The sequence below is a fragment of the Haplochromis burtoni genome, unplaced genomic scaffold (assembly GCF_018398535.1).
Source record: "Haplochromis burtoni strain Fernald_Lab_line unplaced genomic scaffold, NCSU_Asbu1 Contig_378, whole genome shotgun sequence".
NCBI lineage: Eukaryota > Metazoa > Chordata > Actinopteri > Cichliformes > Cichlidae > Haplochromis > Haplochromis burtoni.
This window is the reverse complement of record NW_024582739.1, coordinates 473,398-499,092: the sequence shown is the minus strand read 5'-3', so window position 1 is coordinate 499,092 and position 25,695 is coordinate 473,398. Positions and strand designations below refer to the sequence as shown.

The 25,695-nt window shown below is 39.6% G+C and overlaps 1 protein-coding gene across 7 annotated transcripts in view; it reads right to left on the bottom strand.

Moving 5' to 3' along the window:
• The window catches only part of kcnab2a (potassium voltage-gated channel subfamily A regulatory beta subunit 2a), a 96,284-nt gene that overhangs the window by 31,679 nt on the left and 38,910 nt on the right, over positions 1 to 25,695 (bottom strand). The window contains exons 1-2 of one of the 7 annotated variants that reach the window (XM_042229075.1): positions 22,762 to 25,685; positions 20,878 to 21,164 (exon numbers count right to left, since the gene is read on the bottom strand). The exons of 4 other annotated variants lie outside the window; for them this stretch is intronic. In XM_042229075.1, coding sequence (XP_042085009.1) covers positions 20,878 to 21,164; positions 22,762 to 22,785 — 311 coding nt within the window. In that variant the 5' untranslated portion in view covers positions 22,786 to 25,685. Of the gene's footprint in view, positions 1 to 7,672; positions 10,596 to 20,877; positions 22,273 to 22,761; positions 25,686 to 25,695 lie in introns of those variants that run through there. 2 more of the 7 variants (XM_005943627.3, XM_005943628.2) reach the window with 2 other exon arrangements.

Sequence of the window (25,695 nt, the reverse complement as noted above, 5' to 3'; positions counted from 1 at the left end):
AAAAGCCAAAGACGGATTTGTGAGGGAGAGTTTTTATTTTTCTCAGGAACAAAAAAAAAAAAAAAAAAAAAAATTAACATAAATATTCTGACATTTTAGCCAATATGCTAAATCTATTTTTGATCTAAAAGAAAAATGAGAAAATCAACATCAAACTTCTCATAGGTGTCGCTTATAATGAAGCTAAAAAGCTTAGCACAGCACTCAATTTCCCCACGCTCTCTAAAAGCATGCACATTTTTTAAATATAGGCACCATGAAGCAGACAACAGTAGAGATCTACGTTACAAATCTCAATCTTTGACCCATCACTCCATCATGTAACTTTTTAATAACCACCTTACCGTAAGCATATCCTTCCATCTACATGCAAAACACATATACAACAGGTCAGGATAGACGTCCCAGCTAAATATGAATTTAAGTCTTCATACAACAGTACAATGAGTGGTGCAATACTTGAGTATTTACTATCCATGCGTGTGGCCGAGGCAAAATTAGTGTGTTCTCAAGAAAATAAAAGAAGATTTATGACATTAACTGCAACCAACACGGGGTTTCCTCCAACTGTCAAAAATGCAATTTGTTTTTAGGTTGAAGTTGCAATTTTATTATATTATGCCATTTTTATGGAGTTAACTTCCTTTGTTGAATGTATTCTGTTTAACACTGTATTCTGTTTGCTTGTAGTGCCGTGTTTGTCAGCAGCCTGAGAAGATGTCAAATTTGATTTAATATTGTGCATAGAAAACATCTACACACCACAGCCAAAAACACAGAGCCAGTGGCAGTGAAGCACTTTAAGACAGCTGTCAATGGCAGTTTATTTTCTTCTTGGACCTAAACAGATTGTTGGCTCAGAGGGTTTTCCCAAGGCTGAATTTGTTTTCATCCAACTCAGGCATTTTCAGAGGTTCTTGTCTGGGGATAAATCTGCCCGTGCCTACAGGAATGGAAACTCTTCTGCTTTGTGCTGGAGAGTAGCAAATGGGAGCTTAGCAGAACCTGCGGGGTATTCCAAGTCCAAGCAATGGTTCATACTGTATACTGTGTTTTTAATATCATACTAAGCTGTACTCAGAACCAATATTGGTCTGATACCAGCTGCGATTCTGGGATTAGATATCAGTGAAGAAAAAGCATAATCCAAAACAACCCATTATCCCAAATTACAGCATAGCGTAGACGAGTAACAAAAGTCTCTTTAATCACAGCTGATCCTTGGAAAAAGTTGCCATGATTGGTTTCACAGCTGATATGTGAGCTCAGTCATTGACAAATGCATTATTAACAGATTCGTTGTTTAAGAGAGGGGAAACAATGGTATTAGGTATCACCAGATACTCAAGTGTAGCAGTATCGGCCTTTGAGCCATCCCCGAATTTAACATTTTAACATTTGTTAAAAGTAATAACTTCTCAACTTAACCTAAGATTAAATCACAAACACACCTACAACAATTATTTGATAAATCGATGATTAAAAGATGTCTCACAGACAATCGGTCCCGTTTTGAGAACTAAAAGCCTAAATTCTGTTGTTGCAGCTACAACACTGTTTCTCGAGGAGTTGAAACGTGTAAATGCAAATTCAGCTGGCACTGCATTAAAACTGACAATCTGCATTGGAAATCACTACTTTGGCTCAGGAATCACTCTGAAACCCATTATCTGTGAACAAAGTTTGTCAATGTGTCATCAAATGCAAAACTCAACAGGTGGAAAGCATTTGATCAAAATATTATTATTATTTGCTTTAAATTATGTATTCTAACTATAATGCATAGTTCAAAAACAGCAACCATTAATGAGCAGGGGTTCATTAATGCATTTGGCATAGTGAACTTGAACATCTGTGAAGGCACCAACAATGCTGAATGACATACATTTTGGAGCTATAAGTGTTTCAACAACAACTTGTGGACAAATGAATCTGGGTGCCAAACTGGCCTGTAACCCACAGTAATTTTTCAAACATTATAACATACGGTGCTTAACAAATTTATTAGACCACCACCCATTTAACACAAAATTAACAGTAATACAGTGACCAAAATCACTTTTTATGTTTCTGTAATGGTTAATCTACCAGTATGCACAAGGTCTTCAACTTTAAATTACATATTTAATGCTAAAATATAATTATTGTTGTTATCCAAGAATTTTCACATTTACCATTTTCCATAAGAGCAAGAGGGGGAAAAAAGGAAAAACAATATGTTTTAATTAGGATGCCAAATTGCATTCATTTCCTTGCATTCCTGAACAGAAACATTAATTTTAGAGGTTTTCTGACTTCTCAGAGAAATCAAACATGAATAAAGTTTGACATTTAATTAATAAATAATTACATAATTTGTAGTTTTAAACAAGTTTTTGAACAGGCAGAATAAACATCTGTATTCCAAAAATTAGCACACAGTTCTAATCAGTTTCCACACAAGAGGAAGTCAAACTGTGCCACAAATGTTTTTTTCTGAAGTGTGCCACTGACATCTGACTCAAAGTGAGCATATAAAGATAAATATGATGGTTTTCTTTGTAACAATGGCTCATTTTTTAAAATTTCACTTGTATAGCTTAGACGTCTATGACTGTAAACTGAATATGTTCGGGTTTTAAATGTGGAAAACTGACATATTTTTCACAAATTTGACATTTTACAGAAGCAAAAGAGATGAATCATTAATGTAAACAAATGACTGTCAAACTGTAATCAGAGGTTTTAAAAACACGCTGGTAAAAGATGTTGCTGATAAGAAGGAGATTACACTGGGTGCTGTGTCAATTAGGAGCAGGCACATACCATCTGGCTAATTAAAAAAAATAATAATAAAAAATAAAAAATGTTGAGGTTAAATATTCATAATACACATGACTAAGCATCATGCTGGGTAAGCTAAAGCTCTAGCCTTGTGCTGTACTGGATCCTCATATTTGAAATACTTTTGTTTGGTTGTTTTTTTTTTGTTTTTTTTACATATTACATAAGATGCAGTTCCAATGTTTCTAATCCAGAACACGAGATTAAATGCCGTTTCACTGCCACGGCAAGTCCGTTGATTTTTAATTTGGAAATATAAACCGTCTCCTTACTGTATCCACACTAACAGCCAGCTATGGAAGCTAATCTATAATCTTAAAAACACTATGTACATACTGAATATAATCACACTTTTTACTAAATCTGTATTATACTATGCCCTACAGTTATGCTTAACCTTTCAGGCTAAAAAAAAAAAAAATAATACAATGAAAGGAGTTATAAAAATCACTGCAAACATACTTCAGGAAACAGTAGAAGACATCCACACTTTAATGCTAATCTATTCTGTTGCACACTACCTCTTCTTGGCAGTGTACACCAGAATTAATAAATCTAAGCTATTTCTAGTGCATTTATGAAAATAACATGCAGAGAAAATGAGTGGAGCTAGGACACGCACACAGAGGCTCTAATTAAACTCTATCAGTGAGGCAAATAAAGAGCAGCTTACATGAAGACACGCTTACAGATACATAGGCTAAATATCTTACAACAAACCCCCCACCGCCCAAGCTTACTCACTCTCCTGTGCACCGATACAGTCAAAACCTTGGTACATACACTGAAATGTGAGAGTACATCAATAAATGAACCATGCCACTCTTTGGCAGTTTCTCCCCACATGCCCAGAGCAAACAGATGGCGAATGTTCTGTACACATTTAAGATGGTACCTAAGTGGCTACTGTGGCCTCGAATCTGTACTGTGGATTATGCTTAGTATTTACCTCAGAGTAGCCAAACTGTACTGCTGCATGTTTGTTCTGTTCAACCACCACGGCTTATTTATGATTCATATTTTAAGGGGGAGTGCAGGCTGTGGAAAGCTGGTTCCCTGATGACGAGAGCCCTCAGAAGGCAGGAAAACGTCCCAGCAGGCTCCCACACTCACGACGCCCCAAATCTCACACCCACAGCTTTTGTCACCCGAGCCGTAGCGATGCATGGTGTGGTATTTGTGTAGTGAAATAGTGGAAAAAAGAAACACTCATACTCATTATTCTTTAAAAAAAATAAAATAAAATAAAAAAATCCTTACACAGACTAAAATGTTGCCAGAAACGAGCACCGCGGATGCATCTTCAATCTTACAGTCACAGCTAATAACATTAAAGCTGTATGGTGATAATTAGTGTGTAAATGTTTCATTTTCAGAACTCGGAAAATTGACACTCGACTCACATTTCGCTTTTTGTAACAGTATCTCTGCCATCTGCTACATTAAGTGACTTCAAGGTGCACTAAACAAAGACACCCCCAGGCTTCCAGGCTCCAAGCTTTTTCTTTTTTCCATTATCGATAATGACAATTTCACACAACGCAATTGTGGGATTTAAATGCCATTCGCTTACACAACACTGCCAGTAGTTATTTACTTTGGCTGGGATTCACTGTCAACTTTACAACTAAAAGTGGACCTCCAGACGTGCGAGGAATCCTACTGACAGTTTGGGCTAAGGCGAATTACTTGTAGATTTACACCAGGGGAGGAGATGAGTCAGCTCCGATTTACATGGCCTATGCAGTAAACGACACCGAGTGCAACACAGCATAAGTGTTTTGTAGCTGATGCGGACTGTGGCAAAGAACAAAGAGTATGCTTAGAAATATATCTCTCTAGAGCGCAACGGTTTAAGATGAATTCTTACAGTTTGACTGCACAAAGCACAAAAATGGCAGCCCAGCGGAAAAGCGATACATTCAGAAACCCATTTACCTCAGCATTACTTTGCAGCAGTTTATTTGCAACATAGTGGGATGTAAAACTATCTCTTTTGAAGGCGAGTCAGCCAGGGTTTGGGTGACTGAGTGAGGAGCTGATAGTGGACTGTGAATGGCAGGGATCTTATGGGATTGACTCTCCACCTGCACTGCCTGCCCAGTCTCACAGATATTCTTCCATTCCTCGAGAAGAGCTACTTTACATAATCACAAGCCATTTTGTGTGCGTCATTAATTCAGTCCTGACTGTAGGCATTTAATCATTCCTTAGAAGAGGTGCAGGCTCTCACAGTCCCGCCTGATTATTTTAACCAGACAGACAAAGTGTCTCATTTCAGAACTACAGGCAGCACAATAAAACCGCTGCAATCCCTCCATCCCGGAGGAAGGAGACACTCACTTTGATGATTTTCTTGGCCTTGTGGGGAGAGGTCACTCCTCAACCTGCATCCCTGCCCACAAACAAATACCATCTTGGTCCAAAGTTGCCATTCAAGGAAACGAGAGGACAGCATGCAAATGAAGCTAATGTGAATTTCACACTGCTATTCTGCAGTGAGGATACTCGGGGAAGTTTTCTTGGGTGGATAAGGCAGCTTTAACTGTATTCTTTTTGGGCCACAGTTATAAAACCACCAACCTCTTCAGCTGTCAAATCAGCATAATGAAAAATTCAATCTTCCTTTAACAGAGAGGAGAAAATGCTTAAGGATAAAAAGCAAAATGCAAGGCCATGTTAAAGGGCTTGCAAGCTTCACCTCCAAGAGGCATGTTTCAAAGTGACATGAGCACAGATCACTCCAGCCAACTGTACTTCCTCGTGGGCAAAGGGCCTACACCAGCATTAACCTTAGCAATCTCCCTTTCTTGCTTTCACTCTCTTCCTTCCTTCCCTTTCAGTCGCATCTCTTCAAAACAAAACCACAAACACTATGCTGTAGCCTCAGTCCATGATTCTTTGAGCCTCATGCTACATTTAGACCTGCATTACCTTCAGTTTACATCAGATATGGGTCTGGTTCACAAACACCGAGCCTGTTATGTAGTTTGGACTACAATGAGGAAGACAAGAACACAAACAGCCACTGGCCCCCTGAGCTGAAAATGATTTTACTCATTCACTGTCATTAGCCTCAATAATGACGCCAAGACGACGAGGCTGCCGCTAGCAAATTAGATGCAAAGGATTGTGATGTGGCTTCTGAAAACAGTACTGAGGATAGATGTGTTGCCTCCAAACAGCTCTCCATGTTGTCAGTCAACAATCACACTTCACATTTCTTAATGAAAATGTAAACTGACTGACACAACATTACCTTCAGTTTTTCTTGCCTTTAGATTTGAGCTTCAAGATGTTATTATACTAATAAAATGATCAGAATTGAAAAATATGTTCTTGATAGGGTATTGTTTACTTTCCTATATTGTCCTGCAAAAAATCAAACATCCATGTATCGTACCAAACGTGGCTTGAGTCAAAAAAAGTATTTGACTAAATTTTTAATCACTGTACCTAAAAAAAAACAAAACATTTAAAAAGAGAGAGTATACCTTTGCAACACAAGACTACAAACATGAAGAAAGTACATTAGTCGGTGCTTATATATAGCAGACAACAGCAACTTGCTATTTAAAATGGATAAAATGTTTCTTTAAATTTTCATACGGCTCTTAAATTTTCTTGCTTTTTCTTGCAGGCCTTTTAAATAAGCTTATCAACCTTTGATCATCTTTGAGTCACATGTGGGAAAATATACAGAGAGAGTCATTACTGAAAAATAAGACTGAATCAACTGTCCTATGCAAAGTGGATCCACTGCATTAATGACCAGATTGCTGCAGTACATGATGCGCTGCACCTCACGGTGCTGAAAAGAAAGGTGAACTGCTTTTTCTCACTGATGCATGCAGAATTCTTTGTTCTGTACTATGGTTCAATTTGCCATTCACTCTTTTACCCTCAGTGCTTCAATATGCATTTAAAGCAATTCCACATTTACTATTATTCTGCTGCTTTTTCAGCCCTTTTGTCAAAGCTGGACTAATCTGAACGTTTCACTGCACATGTAGAACACATTTGCATTTTAATTTAAAGGCATTTCCAAAGGAAAACCTTTGCTTAAATGGTAAGTATGTCCTGTGTTAGATAACAAACAGTCATCAGTCTTCATGTCCACTACACAGGTTAAATAATTTGCCTTAAGTGACAGAAGAAGCTATTTTACCAGCACATAATCAGTAATCAGCTGTCTGGGGAGGTGGAATAAAATTCAATGCAGTATTTTATTAACATTTATAATGTTGCAGACAGAACCCAAAATGCAACGTGTTAATATTTTTCAATGATGTCAATGGCAATTTCCATTAGCATGCTCTTTCCATAACAATTGACAACTGGCATCAGTTTATTTAGTTTGTGAATTGAAATACAATCAACCTAGTTACACCAAGTTAAAAGCAATCTGCAGTGATACTTATGGAACTACCATATTATTGTTTTAAGTAGTTTTAAGTATTAAGTAGTGCACTAGAGATAATACTAGAAAGTACTAGTAATTAACTACAGAGGGAGTATTCCAGTATATCTTAAATAGAAATAAAATCAGTTAAAACTACAATCTTTCTTCATTGCTCAATAGTTAAAGTTTTGGGTAAATTTCAATAACTGATTTTGATAACTTACTCATGGCAGGTGTCATCAATCGGAAAGGAATAACAAAAACAAATTAGCACATCAAGGGGGAAAACAATACATCCATTTTTGGTGAAGTAGTCTTGGTGGAGTCACAGAATTTGACAGCCACCATCATTCAAAATCTGCTTTGATTGGATGTGGCAATTTAAATGCTGAATGTCTTGAAGTTTTGGTATTTAGCCAGATGCAAATCTGTTAAGACATGCCCTACCTATACTTCATGCCAGTCTTCACACTTTGCTCGCTGGAGGAAGGCACACTCTGCACAGAGAGTTGTCCAAGACTCCGAGCCACCATCGCCACTGCTCTGAACTTGCTGCGGGTGCCTGTGCTGGGGCTGTTGGCATTCTGTCGATTTAGCCGGTCCTCCGTGTTGCGGCTTACCCCTCCACGATGATCCGTGCACACTAATGACACCTGCATTCTGGCTTCTGGCCGACTGTCCCAACTGCAGATTCCTTAATTAAACTCTCCTCTTTATGAATAAGGAGAGGAAAACACCAAGAGGTGCAGAGCCCAAGGATCCTCTTGGGAATGTGAGACTGTTCACTCACAAGAATCGAGCTTCACACTGCGCCTCTGCAAGAAATCACTGCCTAGTCTCTAGAGTGACTGTCCAGCACAAAATGTTGCAGAAAAAACAAAAACAAAAGGTACAAGAGGTGGGAGGGCAAAGGAAATGTGTGAAAATGGTGATGGATTGCTGATCAGGTGAAAATAAAGTCCTGGCAAACGAAGTCCAAATTCAAGCAAAACATTATAGAAACCTGCAGTCACTGCAGACTTTAGACATGAAACTCAAGTCTGACACAATGCAGTGGATAAAGCAACAATTTCTTTTAAAGTAATAATAAAATTAACAAAAAAAAGAAAAAAGAAAAAAAGAGAAAAAGAGAAAAACGCTGATTCTCCACTAAGTTTTTCCTCGATTGTCTCGGGTGTCTTCTTCTTGCTTTTTCTATTAATCAGAAGCTTGCAGGCAGATTCAGAGTCTTAGAATTTCCTTTTTAAAACTGAGCTTAGTGCTAAAGATTGCACCTCTTGGTGCCAAGCTTTAAGAGTAGCAACGCGTAGATCCACACAGAGAGATTGAAAGAATAAAACACGACACACAGATCCAGGAGGTTTTCATCTCTCCTTCTAGGTCCGCCTCGGCAATTACGCTGGCTGATGCATATTCGACTCAATACTACTGCATGTTAGTAAAAGGGCAACCTCATATTCACCTCTCACTGTTGCCTGGATTAAACTTACATCTGTATGCCCTGTGCTGAGCATAAAGCAGCACGGTGCACACAGGAGAGAGATGGAAGGGGAGAGAGAGAGAGTGAGAGAGCGAGAGAGAGAGCGAGGGGGGGTGGGGGCTGTGGTGGGAGGGATATGAAGAGAAGCTAAGAGGAGGAATATTCAGAGAGCCACGGCAGAGTGAGAGAGCAATGCACTGAAATCTTGTGTTTACAGCAGCTCTACAAAGACAGGGTGGTGCATTTTTGTGCTCCTCTCTATCTGTCGTCTGTTGCCCTGCAGTGTGATTTCATTTAGTTATTCTGTCAGGAGAAAAAAAGGAAGGATGAATGCTCAAGACTATGCATTGCCTATGGCCCCAGAAAAGGGGTTTCTCACGTGGGTCTGTTCAACTGCCCATGAAACATTCATTATGCAACTTTATCTATGACAATATAAGACGGGCATGTGACGCACATAGCCGTGTACTGCTGTAACTTTTCGATTTCAACCGAGCAAATTCAGCTTGATCAAGAATGAACTGATTAAGTACAACAAAACGTCATCAATTCATCTATATTCACCACGTATTAGAAACTGATCTGATTAACAGTAACAGGCACACTCAGGTGAACGGAGGAGGAACATGCAAGAGTGAACAGTAGAAACACGATAATGGTTGCAGGTTGAAAAGTAAACAGCACATTGACTGCAGCTTGGTGAGACAGTAGATGGGAAGCACACTCTCAGTAATATAATACTGAAGCTTATCTGAGTGGATCAGCGAGTGTGCCAAGGAGATAATTAAAAGAGATGCCATCAGTAGCAGACACGTATAGTAAAGCAGTCAACGAAGAAACCCTCCATCAAAGGAATCCAGCAAACAGGCTGCTGCTAACTGACAGCTCTATTCTTAGATTGGCGACCTTTTGGTCTACTAGACTTAAATAGAGCCCTGAGGGGGAAAAGGTGGTCTAATTGAACTGAAATCTGATTTAAGTTTCACACGGTGGACAGAAAGCAGAGAAAACAAGCTACAAATGACCTTCTGTGAATGCTCCTTCCTGCCACAAAGACAGTGAGAAGTATAGAGGGACCTTCTAGTGACAAAATACTAATCATACTCAATGTCAGGGTGACAGGGAAGAGATTTGGGGACATTCCCTTCACCATCAATGTCTGCTCATTTTTAACAGAGCAGATGAATACACCAAGACACCGCTTTAGCACAGGGTATGGTTTATGCATTTGCCACCACTGTGGTAGAAACATGATGCCACAATCCAGGCTGCTCTACTCCAGGACTCCCAAGAGTTGTGACATGTAGAAGGTACTGACAATTGGGAAAGGCCAGGAACACGAGCTTACGCTGTCAGACACAGTCTCTTCATAATATACATCCTCCCCCTAGGTACCATTTTCCACAAATTTGATCTTCAGTTTCACTGTTTTGCTGATGACACCTAGTTATATCTCTCTTGCAAACCTGATTCCTCCCTCCCACCTTCCTCCCTGTCAGAATGTCTATCCGAGTTAAAATCCTGGTTTACCTCTAATTTTCTAAAGCTCAATGAGGATAAAACTGAGAGCCTCCTTATTGGCACCAAATCCAACCTTCTGAAGGCAAACCATTTCTCACTCACCATCGATAACTCCACAGTTTTCCCTTCTCCTCAGGCTAAGAGCCTGGGTGTCATTCTAGACGGTTCGCTTTCCTATAAATCTCACATCAATAATCTCACCCGTTCTACCTACTTCCATCTACGTAACATTAACAGATTGCTTCCTTCTCTTTCCACCCAGTCTAGGTCCATTTTTGTCCATAGTCTTGTTACCTGTATTGACTACTGCAATTCTCTTTTGCATGGTCTCCCCCAAAAATCCCTCCATGAGCTCCAACTGGTTCAGAACTCTGCTGCTCGCATTATCACCAGAGCCCCCTCCTACCAGCACATCACCCCTGTTCTTCAGGAACTTCACTGGCTCCCTGTGAAATTCCAGATAATTTTCAAACTTCTTCTGCTCACCTTCAAGGCCATTCATAACCTCGCTCCTCCTTACCTTTCTGACCTGTTAACCACCACCTGTTCTGCCCGTTCACTTCGATCTTCTTCTTCTATCCAGCTTACTGTACCTTCCTTCCGCCTCACCACCATGGGAAGCAGAGCTTTCAGCTGCTCTGCTCCCAGGCTGTGGAACTCTCTGCCCCCAGAAATAAGAAACATTGGTTCTCTCTCAGTTTAAATCCCAACTCAAAACTCATCTGTTCAAATCTGCATATTCACTGTGAATCCACTGTTTGTTCATTTTATCTTGTGCTTTTGTTTTATTGTTCTTATTCTGCCATTGTTTTACTAAGTGTTTTATCCTATTGTAAAGTGACCTTGGGTGACTTGAAAGGCGCTCATAAATAAAATTTCTATTATTTCTTCTTCTTCTTCTTCTCATCAACCTTTACATGTACACTGAACCTTGACTAAACTCCCAGAGTCACAGGAAGTTAGTGGGAACACTTTACTTATTCAATTCTAGAAATCCACGTTTTTTTAAAAGGAATCAATATAATCCTCTATAATCATATTTATCTTACTGCACCTCCTGCCATTTTCTGCAGACTGCCCAACTCCCACCACCAAAACTACACTGCAACTTTCAATGTTCATTTTAAGAGACCTGTAAGATGTCTAAACTAAAAATGACACCACACACACCCACGCTTTCTAATTAACAAATACAACAGGATCTACGAACCGTTACAAAAATACACCAACAAAAAATATGTTCAATCCAATAAATCACGCCTGTCACATTTACTATGATTTAATAATTCGCCACAGGCACATCTGCCAAGTTTCTTTAGACTGGCAGTATGTGTTTTATTCCTTCTGACTATATCTGGAAAACAAAAAAAGGACCAAAAGCCCAGAGAGAAGGAGAAGAGAAAAAGAAATCATTAACTATGACTGACACCTAATCACTGCATGATGACATGACTGTTCTCTTTAAGAAATGTTAGCAGGCATTGCTGTGAGCATGTCTGACAGATATTTTAGGAGTATACACCTACTGCTGCCAAGTGAAGAGCTGATAAGTAAATCCTTTCTTCAGAAAAAAAACAAAAAAAGACTTCCTAGTTCCACTTTTTCAACATGCAACACTTCTGCAGCAGAGTCAAGACAATGCCAAAGGGGAAGACTTCATCAGTTACTCATAACTTAATAAACCACCTCAGTGTTTAATTCATTACTCAAGTTTTCACTTGGATGACGCATCAAATTGCACTGCAGTGGTCACACTGCCTACTGGCTTGGTAATGAACTCCGAGTCAAAGTCATTTTGAACAAATGTGTGCACTTTCAGGATCTCCTGCAGTCTTTCATGCACACTTTCATCGGGGTTCTTTTGCCAGCACCATTATCGAGCAAAAACTGGCCTGAGCATTAACTGCTTTGTACTCATTCATCACAGAGAACATTTGTAATGAATTAACTTCTACTCATTGTTTGTTGCAAGATAAATCAGTCGTGACAGATGATGTACTAAAAATAAGTAACTCTAATCTTCACATAATGCCTTAGAGTGTGGCTGTTAAATTGCTAATTAGTGACAATATGTTTAGGAGGAACACAGTAGGGTGGCTCCAACCGTGTTAAACTGTTCTGCAGGAGTAAAGAGCTACTTTTGGATTAATGCTTAAAGGAAACAACCAAACAACACCTGAAAACCTTTGAAGTTCCTACTGTTAGATCTGGACTCAGTAGTTGGTTGTTAGTTAGCAGTGCTGAGCAAATCTTATTACAGTGCCCTTTCTTGTGTGGGGGCCTTAATCTCCTCGCTTTGATTAAGTGACTGATTTGAGGATATCAAAAAAAAAGAAAAAAAAGAAAATCTACTGAGCGTCTAAAATATCACAGTGAGTGAATGCAGAGGACTGCTACGGCCCTCATTCAGTGTGTGGGGGAGGAAGAGGAGAGATAAGCTGAATGTTCAGAGCAGAACATGTGTGCTTCCCTGATCACGACTGCAGTCGACTAAAATTCGCCAAAACCAATAACAGCACCTTTTTTCAGGCGAGAGACGACAAAGAAAACAAAAGATTGAAGAACAACATTCAGTTTCAAATTTACCATGTAACAGCTGCAAATACACACAAACGGCTATAAAAATGTATTCCACTTCTTACAGTCTTACGTCCTTTATTACTAAAACTTGGAAAAGACCACACACACACACACACACACAATCAAAACTATTGACTATGTTCTGCTCAACTCAACAGCCTTGGTCAGAAAGAGGCTTAGGCCCATCGATGTTGCTATGCCATAATGAAGCCTCAGGAGTCTGTTCTGGCCGTACAGGAGCTCAGGCAACTGCTTTCTTCCAAACTATAGCACACATACTGCAGCTAAGACAACTTCTTTAATGAACGGAGCATCAGAAATTTCTCTGACCACAGAAGTACTGTTGGGTACGGTTGTGAGCACTGATTCTTCGGCACAACCGCAGTCTTATCTCTAAAAATAGGCACTGGCTCTCCAAATCAATTCCACACACTGAGCACAAAATACAAAGAATGCCCTTGGCGGCTGAAAGGGGAAAGGAACCTCCAAAATTGACATTTGTCACTGGCGTGAGTGTCACACGGAGTCTTTCACTAATTCGCTTTCAGGGGCAGACAGTCTGCGCCGAGTCAAGATCGGTACGTAAACTAGCAAGTCTATAGACCTAATCCGTCCAAGCTAGTTTAGCAAGCAAAGGCTTTTTGTAGTCATCTACAAGGACTACAACACAGATAAGGATTCCCTTTAAGCGTACAATTAAACAGGGTTGTTACCCAGCTATATTCTGATTACCCAGTCCTTCAAGATGGGTAATCAGAATATAGCTTAAGAATATCAAGTCAAAACTAGTTTAAGCGTTTCATCTCATGCTTTCTCAGACTTCTTCTATTCACATTCAGTATCTTACTGTTAATTTACAGAAGCTTAACCAGGGATCTCAGCTCATGGCCACACCTGTATCATATGTAACTTAACTCCACACACTTGTGAGGATTTGAGTAACCATGTGAAAAGTATAGCATCCCCAAGTGTGTGTGTGTGTGTGTGTGTGTGTGTGTGTGTGTGTGTGTGTGTGTGTAAGTGTAAAAGGGCTTAACAGAGTTAATGGAAAGAGAAGTGAGGTCAGACAGATTGACAGTGTTGATCGACAGATGCTTTTCTAACAGCTTAATGCATCCCGAGGCTGTGTCTGAACATTTCTAATTGAGTCACTATGATGAGGATGTAATTAAACAGCAGTATTCCAATTTCTTTATGTGTTATATTAGCATCAAGACTTTGTTTTCTTTCTCTACCGTTTCATGGTCTGAATGAACTCAACTGTGACAAAGATGTACTGGAGATTTGGAATAGCCATCACAGAAATACAAATAAATGTAGAAAATTAGGTCTAGCTCTTTGGCGATTCTGGGATTTCCTGGGGAAACAGCAGAGCGATGGTCACATCTGCGAGCAACGAGTGCTGCAGTTTTTAATTCTCCAGTGAACATGGCAGATTCCCCGCAGACAGCTGGGCTCAGGAGGAGTTGTCATTTCAGCTGTCCCCGCTGACACGTCTAACGGAGCAGAAGACGATCAAAAAATAGAGGACAGGAAATCCCTGTTCTTATGTAATATAGTCATAGTGGCTCAAATTTAAAATTTAAAAAAAATGCTCTGCAGGAAAACACGTTATTATATTTTAAATATGGCACATGGTAACTTTAGCATCTCATGTACAATGCTCATGTGTATAATGGGTTGTATACTTGTCTAGAAAACAAAATAACACGTTTCTGATGGAGTATATTGTGGAATAAACAAACCAAGTACCGATTCCACAGCCATGTGAGGCTTTCAAACCCATAATTTGAGTAACAAGGTGTGCTTAAACCAAACATAGCTGATTTACACACTATCTGGTAGGAAAGAGAAGGCAAGAGAGGGGATGAGATGAGGAAGCAGAATAATCTGGTCTGTTCAATGGGAAATCTTCCCGCTTGCCTGTGTGCATTTGTCATACCTAAGGAAATCTTCACATAGCCAAGTGTTGCTAGGCAGAAATATTCACTACTGCACACATTTCAATGGAAGGATGTACTACTCGAGCCTAGCATTCTGCTTCCAAACGGCAGCTATACTGATGAAATTGCCTGGCAAATTTTATGTATTTAACACGTGCATTGAAATTATACCACAAAATCCACTGACATATAAAATGCAAAACAGGCTGCGACTGGAGACCCATTTTAAGTTATCTACGAGCACTGTGACATCTCTGAAAATCCACAGATCTTAAGACCAACAAAGACCATCGCTTTCGAGCAAATGCCACTCAAAGTTAAGCATTTGATGGTCCTGTCACACAAATGCTGAGGAGTTAAACTGAGCTTATGAAACAGATTGTTTGTATTTTATTCTTGGCTGCTGATTTGCTGACCCTGAATGGGCTGTGTCCCTAGAACATAAAGCAGTATAATATTATCAGACAGTTGTTAGTAAATCCCCAATCTTGGCATCCTGACAGGCCAAACCTTTCTCTGCCTGAGAGCTCAGTCTATAAAAATAAACTAAAAATATAGTGCATGATAGCTCGCAATATACACAAATGTTAAATATTATCAGCAGAAAACAAGAAAAATTACAAGATTCTGAGGTAAACTACAAATCCATAGGCTTGAATAAGTAGACTAAGGCAGCAGTGGATATAGAAACTAAATAACTGTTCTAAAAAGCAAAAGACAAACCAACAGAGCAAAGCATAGTCACATACCTTTAGCTACTACAACCATGACAAATATGTGGAAAAGGCCTGGAAGTGTCCTAGCATAAAGCAACACAAAGAAATGTGCTCTGAAGGTTTAATTAAACACAAAGTAAGCTGACAATTTTGTCAAAGCTGAGATTTACATTTTATAATACCGCAACACCTGCAAACGAGGACCCAGTTTTGCTGCGTTTCTGAAAAGTCAGTCAGGCGTGAAACAGAAAACGTCCCCATGCATTAAAGTTGCAGCAATCGCAAAACCACAGAAATGTACTAAAAGCTTCAGTGAACTTTCAGTCTTTACTAGGATAGGGTACCCTTTGAATGAAAAACATTTTTGGTTAAGCATTTCCAAACCATAGAGGCACACAAAAATATGCATGTAACACTTACTAAATGTTAAGTCTTATACCCATCATTATTCCAGCTGCCTATGGACCTGGAGTGAGACATTTACCAGGAAGAAATGGTCGTGGTTCTATGAGAACATTTTATTTAGATATGAAATTCAACAGTTTAGGATTTGTGTGCTAAATATTGTTCTTAATTTTTAAAAGGGTGCAAAATGACTACATCCTAAAGTGTCTAAAACCATGAGGACTATCTCTTGTCACTACTTGGTAACGGGGCGGTGTTATTAGGAATGAGAGAGTACTCAACTAGAAAGGAATCAGTCAAAATAATCCTGCTTGTAATAACAATTCAAAACATGTTCTAACAAATAGTGAATAACTAGAGAGGCTATATAAAAGTAATATTGTCCAACAGGGTAATGATAAGGCTTGCACTTACTTAATTTAAGGCTGCTCTTGACAAACATCAAAGTTCAAACTGACAGCTTTTATACAGAGCTATTCTACGGTGTTTTACACAGCGAGCCACATTCACTCAGGACTATCTTCTATTCTCACACCACACACCCGCAAACAAATGACAACAGGGGCTTCAATATTTTGAGGACGTGTTGACATTCAGACTGAACATGTGGGGACTGACCCACTGACCTTTCAATTCGTGGTCACAGTCCATATCCTGGGTCACAGCTGTTCCCTTTATTGATAGAGGTAACTTTTTATTCTGCTTGTAATTCTATAAAAGTAGCTCATTATGTTGTGGCATAAATCACTCAAAGTCTTTGAATACCAGCTGGTTACTGTGTTGGATCTATACTGACAAAGCTGATAATCAGTTATTAGTAGACAGAAGAGTAATTATCTACGACAGCCTACATACTAGATAGCTGCAATGCTGAAAATCCATATGATGACCTTACTGTGTTGCAATATGGTATTGTTAAATGAAGAACTTTCAATACCAGATATTCAAAAAAACATAATGTACTAACATGTCACAAGTTATGGTCTTTAGCTGGGTTTTGCTGCTATAAATGACTATTAAATGAAAATATAACATGAATCAAAGCAAAAGACAATTGTGTAATCCCCGGCATTCTCACTTCTTGTGCCCACGCTATATCTCTGACTAGAACATTTTGACAAGCTGTCAGACTAGGCTAGCTGGGCATAGCTCAAAGAGGAACTGGAGAGGTCACTACTGGAAACCAAATCCATATCACTCCAAGTACCGAAACAACATCTGCTATCCCTGTGACTGTAGCATGACCCTCATCAAAGAATTGAGTCTGTGAGGCAGCGTGCTTGAGGTAAAACAGTTGATGAACAGGTTAATCTTCAGCCTGTTCATCTCCCTCCAGCTGCAGCTGTGGATACGAGCCTGTTGCTAAATTTAGAACTTGAGTAGGGGATTGCCTGAAGAAAAACGTCACAGATGCCCGGGCTGATACACATGCCGCAATGCCCTGAAATTGAGAACAAAAATAAGCGTTTAGACTGCCTCTGTGCAGATTTGCCTTTTCATCACCAAAAAGGTTTGTGCATGCGCATGAGAGGAAAATAAGTGAGTGTGTGGGTTAAGAATGAGACACAAATGTTTGGATATCAAAAATAAATGGCTTATAATGCTTTGAGGCAAAAGAAAAGAAATTACCATTACTGCCAGCACTGTGATATACCTCATCATAGGCTGGCTTTTTAAATTGCTTTAGTTATCTGTTGTTCTGGCTTTAATACAAAGCTATGCTTAAACATTTTTTTAAACAGACATTAGCTGGACATAATGTTCAGCAGTGTAGGAGTGCAAACAGTGATGCTCTCACTGTGCTCAGTGACTGAATTATAACATCAAGTGCAATGAGAGGCATCTGTGCTACTGTTCAGCTTCACTATGAAAGTGGAACATCTCCACCACCTAGTGGGTATCTGTTGCTATTAACAAAACATCTAAAAGAGTGTTTTTACATGACTGAGGTGGACAGCAATGACTACACCGAGATCTGCTTTTCAATTTTTTCCAACGATGGGAGAAATTTGATATACACAAAAATAAAATTCTTGGTTTTTTTCCCCTTTCAAAAAACTTCTGCAACGCTCAAATTAAAAGAGTTGCATAGAAATCATCTTTAAACCAAACACTTAAACTGCTCATTAGTGAAGCTGGATTCCCCCCCTTCATTTTAGAATTGCACGCTGAAGTGGTTGACTTAGTGTGGCTTTAGTCTATCTGGTCACAGTAGTAGATAGAAAAAATAGATAAGTGGGAGACTGAAGTTTGGCATTTATAAGCAGTTTTCCTAAGAGAAACTACAGACAAACATTCACCTAAGAAATTTTAAATCTGCCAAATCTATACAGAGGGAAGTGACTGATACAGCATTACCTGCATTACCTATGCCTACTTTTTAATACGGTCTTGACCTTACTGTGTCAGTGATACACTTTTATCAGCTTTGATGTCAGTCTGCCCTCTGGTGGCCAACAAGTGTTCAATGCGGCATTAATAAAATAACATGTAGCAGCATTTTTATCCAACCGATTCAATCAAACTGTTGTAATTCACAACAAAAAAGGTGAAAAAAAAAAGGTGAAAAAAAAACTATCCTCCATATTAAATCAGAAAGGTTTACTGTACATCAAGAAACAGTTACTCTCAGGTATGAACCCCCCAGTGGATGTCAATACTATGTCCATTAGTATTAGGTCACTCCAGAAATCTATACTCATCCAGTGAACCTCCATATACACAGGCTTCCTGTCTCGCCTCACTGAGCTCAAGCTGGCTCCTTTACCCACTGGCTGGCTCTCAGTCCGAGGACATGAACGCTAGGGAAAGTTTTCCGGTGTCCAAATGGGCCTGCTGAGTGGTAGTATTACGTTTCAAGGGCAACATAATGGAAATGGAGTAACCTTTTACCTTAAGTTGAAATGCACAATATTGACAACTTTGAGGAAATCCCCATAATCAAGATGAACAGTAGTTCATTACTGTCAATAAGGATATTTGAACATATTAATAGTCTATTGATTAAGACCATAGATATTTGTTAAATTAATTTAAAGCTGGGAAAAAAAACAACCCCACCCTTGTCTTGTGATGAAAAACAATCCACCCTTCATTAGCATTCGACTGCGTGAAGAGGGATCGTGTGTACAGATGTCAGAAAGTTAAGAGTAAGAACAGTTTAACTGTGATGCAGTTGCAATGCTGGCCTGCCTTATTGGCCACACACCTGAAATAATGATGAGTTTGAGTCAGAGGTTGTGTGTACTTGCTGACCCAATTACACTCCTAATTACAGGAATTGCAGGAGATCACAGTACAAGAAACACAGTATTCTGGCAGGATTTCCTCTGTCTACTGAGATCCTGTTTAACCATTCATATTGATTCAATACAACAGCACAAATAAATAAATCCCACAGATATATTTCAAGACTTCTGGACTGCACACAATATAAATAATAAAAACAACAACAACTCATATAGTAATGCTACAACTTACAATCAGTACCGATGTTCTTTAATCCTGATACTCAAAGACTTGCACACGCCGTCTGCATGACTAAACTCCCTGTCTACATGCATCCTCGCAAAGCTGCGGCTAAGCCTGTCATGGATCAGTGACTGAGTTTTACACAACACGGGGGTAACTACAGGCAAGGTAACATGCCAGATATGGTGACATACAACACTACCTGAAGACGACAGTAAAACCTGCTCACCCCAGGCACGGTAACAGCAGCCAGGCATAGTCACTGGTCAGAGTCAAAAACAACAGCAGCCGTGCCTGAGTGTGATGAAACCTATCCGTGTCCGCGACAATAACATCATCAGCTTAACAGGCCATATTAGCCAACACAACAGCCGCTAAACCGGCTGCTGTCAGCCCAACAGTCCAGAAAATAGTTTTCTGTCACTCTGCAGACGGCACGAACAAAAGGAGCGAATGGTCCAAATTCTTTTTTTTTTTTGTCTTCCTGTTACAGCTTTTAGAAGTGCTTAAATAAGTAGGCTTACACTTTAGAAACAAAAAATAAAAATATTTCTAAAATTTAATTCATGGCCTTCTACTTTTGTCAGTCTGTGGACCAACAAATATCAACATTTGTGTTACAAGGCCTGCATACAGTGTTGTTGATAATCTGATAATATTTTGCATGGTACCATATATATTAATATTTAAAGCTTTTGTGATGTAGGATGGATTTTTCATATACCACAGAAGGTTTAAATTGTTTAGATTAGGGACATCATACAAATTTTAAATTGAATTTGAAATCAGCATTGTTGTCCTCATGCCAAGAAGGCAGTTGACACTTCACACTGAAACAGACTAAGGTAATATTATTACTCTATAAACATTTAAACCTGCAATTTAATACATTTTACCCAAGCCAAAACAAATACACAAGGTCAAATCAAATATTAAAAAGGGCAGAATTGGCAACTCCAGGTAACTTTGAACACACTTGAAGTAGTTACTTATTCATGTTTGGCTTGTGAGGCAGAGCTCTCTGCACAGTCACCAGGAATGCTTAACAGAAGAAGAAGGCAAAATATATGTGATCAAGGGAAAGGAAAAGGAAGTCTGAGTGAGATTTTAAGGGGGCAGGTAACTCCTTACGGAGCAGTCTGTCCTTCCCATGCATTTGGGCAAATATGCCACCGACCTAGATTATTAAAATAAAACCTGAGCCCCAGTACCTTTGCATGAATGCAGCCTGACCAGAGGACACAGCAACACTGTGCTGCTACTAACAAAGAAGCGGCAGATAAACACTTTCTAAAGACATATACGTTTGTGGTGACAGAAATTCATTTGTCTACTTAAAAAACTTCGACAGAAGCACTAGCAGCTATAAGCACACACACACACACACACACACACACACACACACACACACACACACACACACCTGATCTGTCTATTCCAGCTGCAAAGCTGCTCTTACCTGCAGCTTCTCAGCACCCACCACTGTCCCAGTCTGGTGAGTATCTCAGTCCCTCTCAAGCTCTGCTTCTCTCTTACCTGTACTTCATGCCTGTCTGATAGGACACACACTCCTCCAGGGCAAGGCCATTCATCTTCAGGAAGTCTTCCATGTTCTTAATCTGAGCGGCGACCCTCTGTTCCCGGAGTCTCTGCAGCTCGGCCTGATCAGTGGGCCTGACCGGTGGCTGATTCAGCCCTTGGTCCGAGTGGTAGCGGTTGATCCCGCTCCGGATGCTCTCGCTGTATGACATAGACAGCATCTTGCCACTGCCGCTGCTGCTGCTCTTCCGAACACCGCTGCCTGCCGCTGGCGGTTTGGTGATCTGCAGGTTTTCAGGAGGACAGTAACTGGACTTGCGCTTGCCGGGAACCCCCCGGGGGGCACCGGTGTACCCTCCCGCAAACATGCCACCCCTCCCTCCTTCGCCTCCTCCTTCTGATGCTGAGGCAACTCGTGCAGAGAAGAATAAAGTAGTGACACGGACAAAGCTGGCAAGGGCCGACAGGGGACAGCCACCTCCTTAAATAGCACCTGCTCCCATAAAAAAAACAGAACTCCTGCTTGGGGCAGCACACGGCCATGCATCCTGTAATCAGAGTCGCACAACATAGCCAGCACCACCCTCCCCTGACAGGTTTACAACGGCAGGGTTACACAGGGAGCATTCAGGTGACTTGCTGGTGATTAAGGAGCAGGACGCAAGAGGGCACATGCTCTCTGCAAAAGAGGAAGCATTTAAACATGCACCAAGCAACAGGAGGGGGCACATTCCTTCTCCAACTTCTTGCAAGACTATTAAGGAGAGCCAAGCTTTCTGAGTAGCCCACAATAAAGTTGAGCACATCACTGAAAATAGGTGTAAGCAGGAGATCAGGACTGGAATAAAATGTAAAAAATAATTTGAAACAACTGCAGAATATACACATGCCACAGATGCTTAATATAAAGCTGGGATTCATTGAAGGTGCTTGAGATTAGTTTAAGGCAACTCTGCTCCCCTTGGAAATACACAGTCCTCCTTCCTCATCCTCCATTCAACTGCTGCATCATTCAGATCTTAAAGAAAAATATTATGCTGAAATTAATCAACAGGGGGCAGCACTGCATCAAGTCCACTATCACTACAAGAATGTAACTTAATGCCAAATGCACCAGTCAGCAATGACCACAAAGCAGTTTTTCTCAGTAAAAGCCACGTATCACATTGTCAGACTGAAATTTTATATGAACATTATTGCTACATAGGTCTGAAAGCAGGAAACAACACTAAATATACACAAAACAGCAACGTGGTAAATAAATGGGTGCTGAAAAACTTTTTTTTTTTTAAAAAAGGCTAAAAAAAAGTAATTTAGTGACATTTAATAGGACAAATAAATAAACACTAAATAAAACCTACAACACTAGAAACGGATCTTTTCTGTATCCTTAACTACATTCTGTCTAAGTCATTGTACTTTCTCTGTTACCCAAAAAAAAAAAAAAAAAAAAAAATCACATTTCACTGACAAATACACTTGTACACTTGAAGAGTAGCCTCCTTGCATCTGGACACACTTTGGCGCAAAGAACAAAGCCTCATTCTAAAATTAAAATTTTTTAAGCAATAATCTCACACCATATACAACAAACTCAATAAAACCAACTAATCATCGACAAACTCAAAATCAACAATAAGTGAGATTTTGATATAGTTGTTTTTTGTTTTAATGTCAAATTGTTGACACCATTATGATATCTCGGGCTCTTCCCTTAAACTACTGGTTTAAACTACTAAGACATAAATATAGGAAGACAATTCAGGCTAGGCAGCATGCATCCACACACCCACACACTCTTCAGTCCACGAACCCCTCACACACACACAGAACACACACGCACTCGTGTGATCTTGAGTGCAAATCTTTCCTCAAACTCACCCGATTTCTTGAAGGTCGGCTCATGAGCGAGGTTATGGAGTGCCAGTCTGCTCTTATAAACACACACTGCAGACAGCGATGGAGCAGGTCCACCCAAACTGGGAGTGTCTTACTAGGAAACGTCTAAACCAATTAGTGAATAAGCGAGTGCATCCCTCCCCTCACCATTTGGACCTTCGTCTATCACTGCAACCAACACCTCTCCTCTTCCCCTCCCTGTGAGATCTCATAGAAGAAATCCATTTATGTCGTTTAGTGGCCCGTCTTGTTTCTGCTCACCGCAGCAAATAATATCAGCCCTGAATTATTCACCAAAGCTTTTGCACTAAAAGCCTCTGATTGTTGTTCCACAGGAAAGAATACTAAGAGCTGGACAGTAATGAGTGGCTGAGTGTTGCACGCACACAAAACATAAACACACACACGCACACACACAGTCAAGCAAACACAGACTATATGTGTATGCACAGAGAAGAACAAACCACCGGGCATGTTCAAGTACTCTCTAACAAAGGCTTTATGAAAACCACACCAGTTAAGGACCCTTGCAGCATCTCTCTACATCTCAGTAGCCTTGTGCTGAGTCCAAAGGCAAAATTAGAGGGTGCTAGACTATAATGACCGCCTGCACACAGAACTAAACAATGATATCTGTGTCTGCCTTACAAAGAACAAGGGAACATGAAATTTTAGGTCTAAAGTTCAATTTTAACACACACAATTGTGGCAAACACAAGTGATCCACATCAATATGCTGGAAAAATATGCAAATGCCTCTGGATGCATTCTTTCTGTACTGTCTAGTCACACATTTTTCTGAAAAAGCCACTATGAACCCATCTACCTGCTGAGCTACTTTGGCATAATGACTCTAAAGATAAGATGAGTGACACCACTGAAGATGACGGCTTTGGAAGCCAAGCAGCAGTTTTACCTCGAGGGGGGGGCTCATATCTGTATATGGAAGTTTTCATACAATCACTACTGCACTATAAGTAATACTATAAGTAAGTACTACTAATGAGGAACAGATTGTTTTTACTAGACCATGGACTCCTGAACACTACACAACATTTTCTTTATTTAGCATTAATGTATAACTGTGTTTGGTTTCTTTAAACGTGAAGTCCCCCGGGGATGGGATGTATGCTGTCATTTTCCATATGCACATGACGTATCATTTGAAAGGATCTTACAAGTAACACATTATCCAACTTCATTTATCAAACTAAAAGGGTCACTAAAAATTCATAAAATAAATAAATAAATAAATCATTGAACTCCAGTTACAAATCTGAATAGCACATATTCTTAGAACGTCTGTAATGCATGCTTAAATTAAACATTTACAATACATTTACATTTTCTCTTTCTCTTTCAGTCAACCATCTTTAGCTTTACCAGGAAATAACTCAGTCCGCTAAACACTGTCAAATGGTTTAAAACAAGACAGATATTCTTCAGTTTTGCTGCGTTAACAAAAGGCATGTTCAGTATATAATCATAGTCCAGCTCTGGACTGGCTAAGTCTTATAGTAGATGCAAACAGTATGCACAAAGTAGAGCTTGTGCTTGAAATGAAGAAAATGTTGACACATTAAAACAGAGCAGTCATGCACTAGTGGATACAAGGAAGTTTTTAACAGCTATATTAATCAACAGCATCAATTGTGTGTAGCAGAATTGTTATTATATGACTACAGAAACGTGACAATTAAAGGAACCCCCAGCATAAATTTCTCAGTGAGGGGTCCCAAATGCCGCCACAACAGTTTTAATGTGCCTTGGCATTGCCTCTTCAAGTCTCTGGAGCTGTGCACAAAGGATGGAGTGCCAAAAAAATATGACCTAATTTGAGGTTTTGATGACAACAGTGAAGACTTAGATATTGTTCCAAAATCTCAAATAGGTATTCAACTGGGTTGAGATCTTAACTGTGACTATGAAAGTCACATTATTTCCATTAAACTATTCAGTGACCTTATGAATGTGGGTATTCTGGGTTCCAACAAAAGTTGCAGAGCACATCTGTACCACTGTAGAAGTTGTACTAGCCATTATGGTCCCAGTCCTGCAGTTTGTGTGCTACAATGTTGAGATTACTGACAGGAATGAAACTTTCTTTCCCAGCACAAGGCCGTTTGGCTGTCAGAGTGATCGACAAATGAAGATGGGGGGCTTAATCAATACCCTCACATAGGCCAGGGGAACAGCTAGAGGGACCATTTGCACTTTAAAAGGACAGAAATGTAGAAGGCGCCAAGATAAAAATCCGATAGTGAGCTCATTACAAGCACATCCACATAGTCAGGGGTTTTTATAACTGGATCAGCAGAATATGGCCTGATATGAGACCATAAAATATGATCCTACAGTAAAGCAGCCTAAAGACTGACCATCTAAAACCTCACTACTGTCGGAGTGAGTACCAAATACCATCATCTCTGCATCTATAGCATGTGTTTTTTAGACTAAGGCACATCATGTTCAGCTCTCAAGGGTCCAAAAGAGGTTGAAGAGTATGGATGGAAAAATTTTGTACACAAAGTAAAAAAAATTAAAAAAAAGAAGGCAGTAAAACAAACTTTGTAATTGTATGTTGAAGCTTGAGAAGTGAGACTGTGGGTGTCACTGCTGAGAAGAAAAAAAAGAAAGGAAAAAAAAAAAAAAAAAAAAAAAAGACTAAAGACCAGTATTGTCGATTCAAAGGTTTTATGCGCAACCTTGCAAAGAAATCCATCACCAGCCCTATCAGGTTTAAACTGGATAGTGCACTGCCAGCTAAATAGTAGATGATAAGTGTTATCTACTGCAGAGGATGGATGTATGGTTTTAAATATCAGAACAGCAAGTCTCTGCAGCAAGGTTAATATTATAGTAAACCAAGAAAAAAAAAAAACATTTACACTGCACACATAAGAGAATAAAATAATG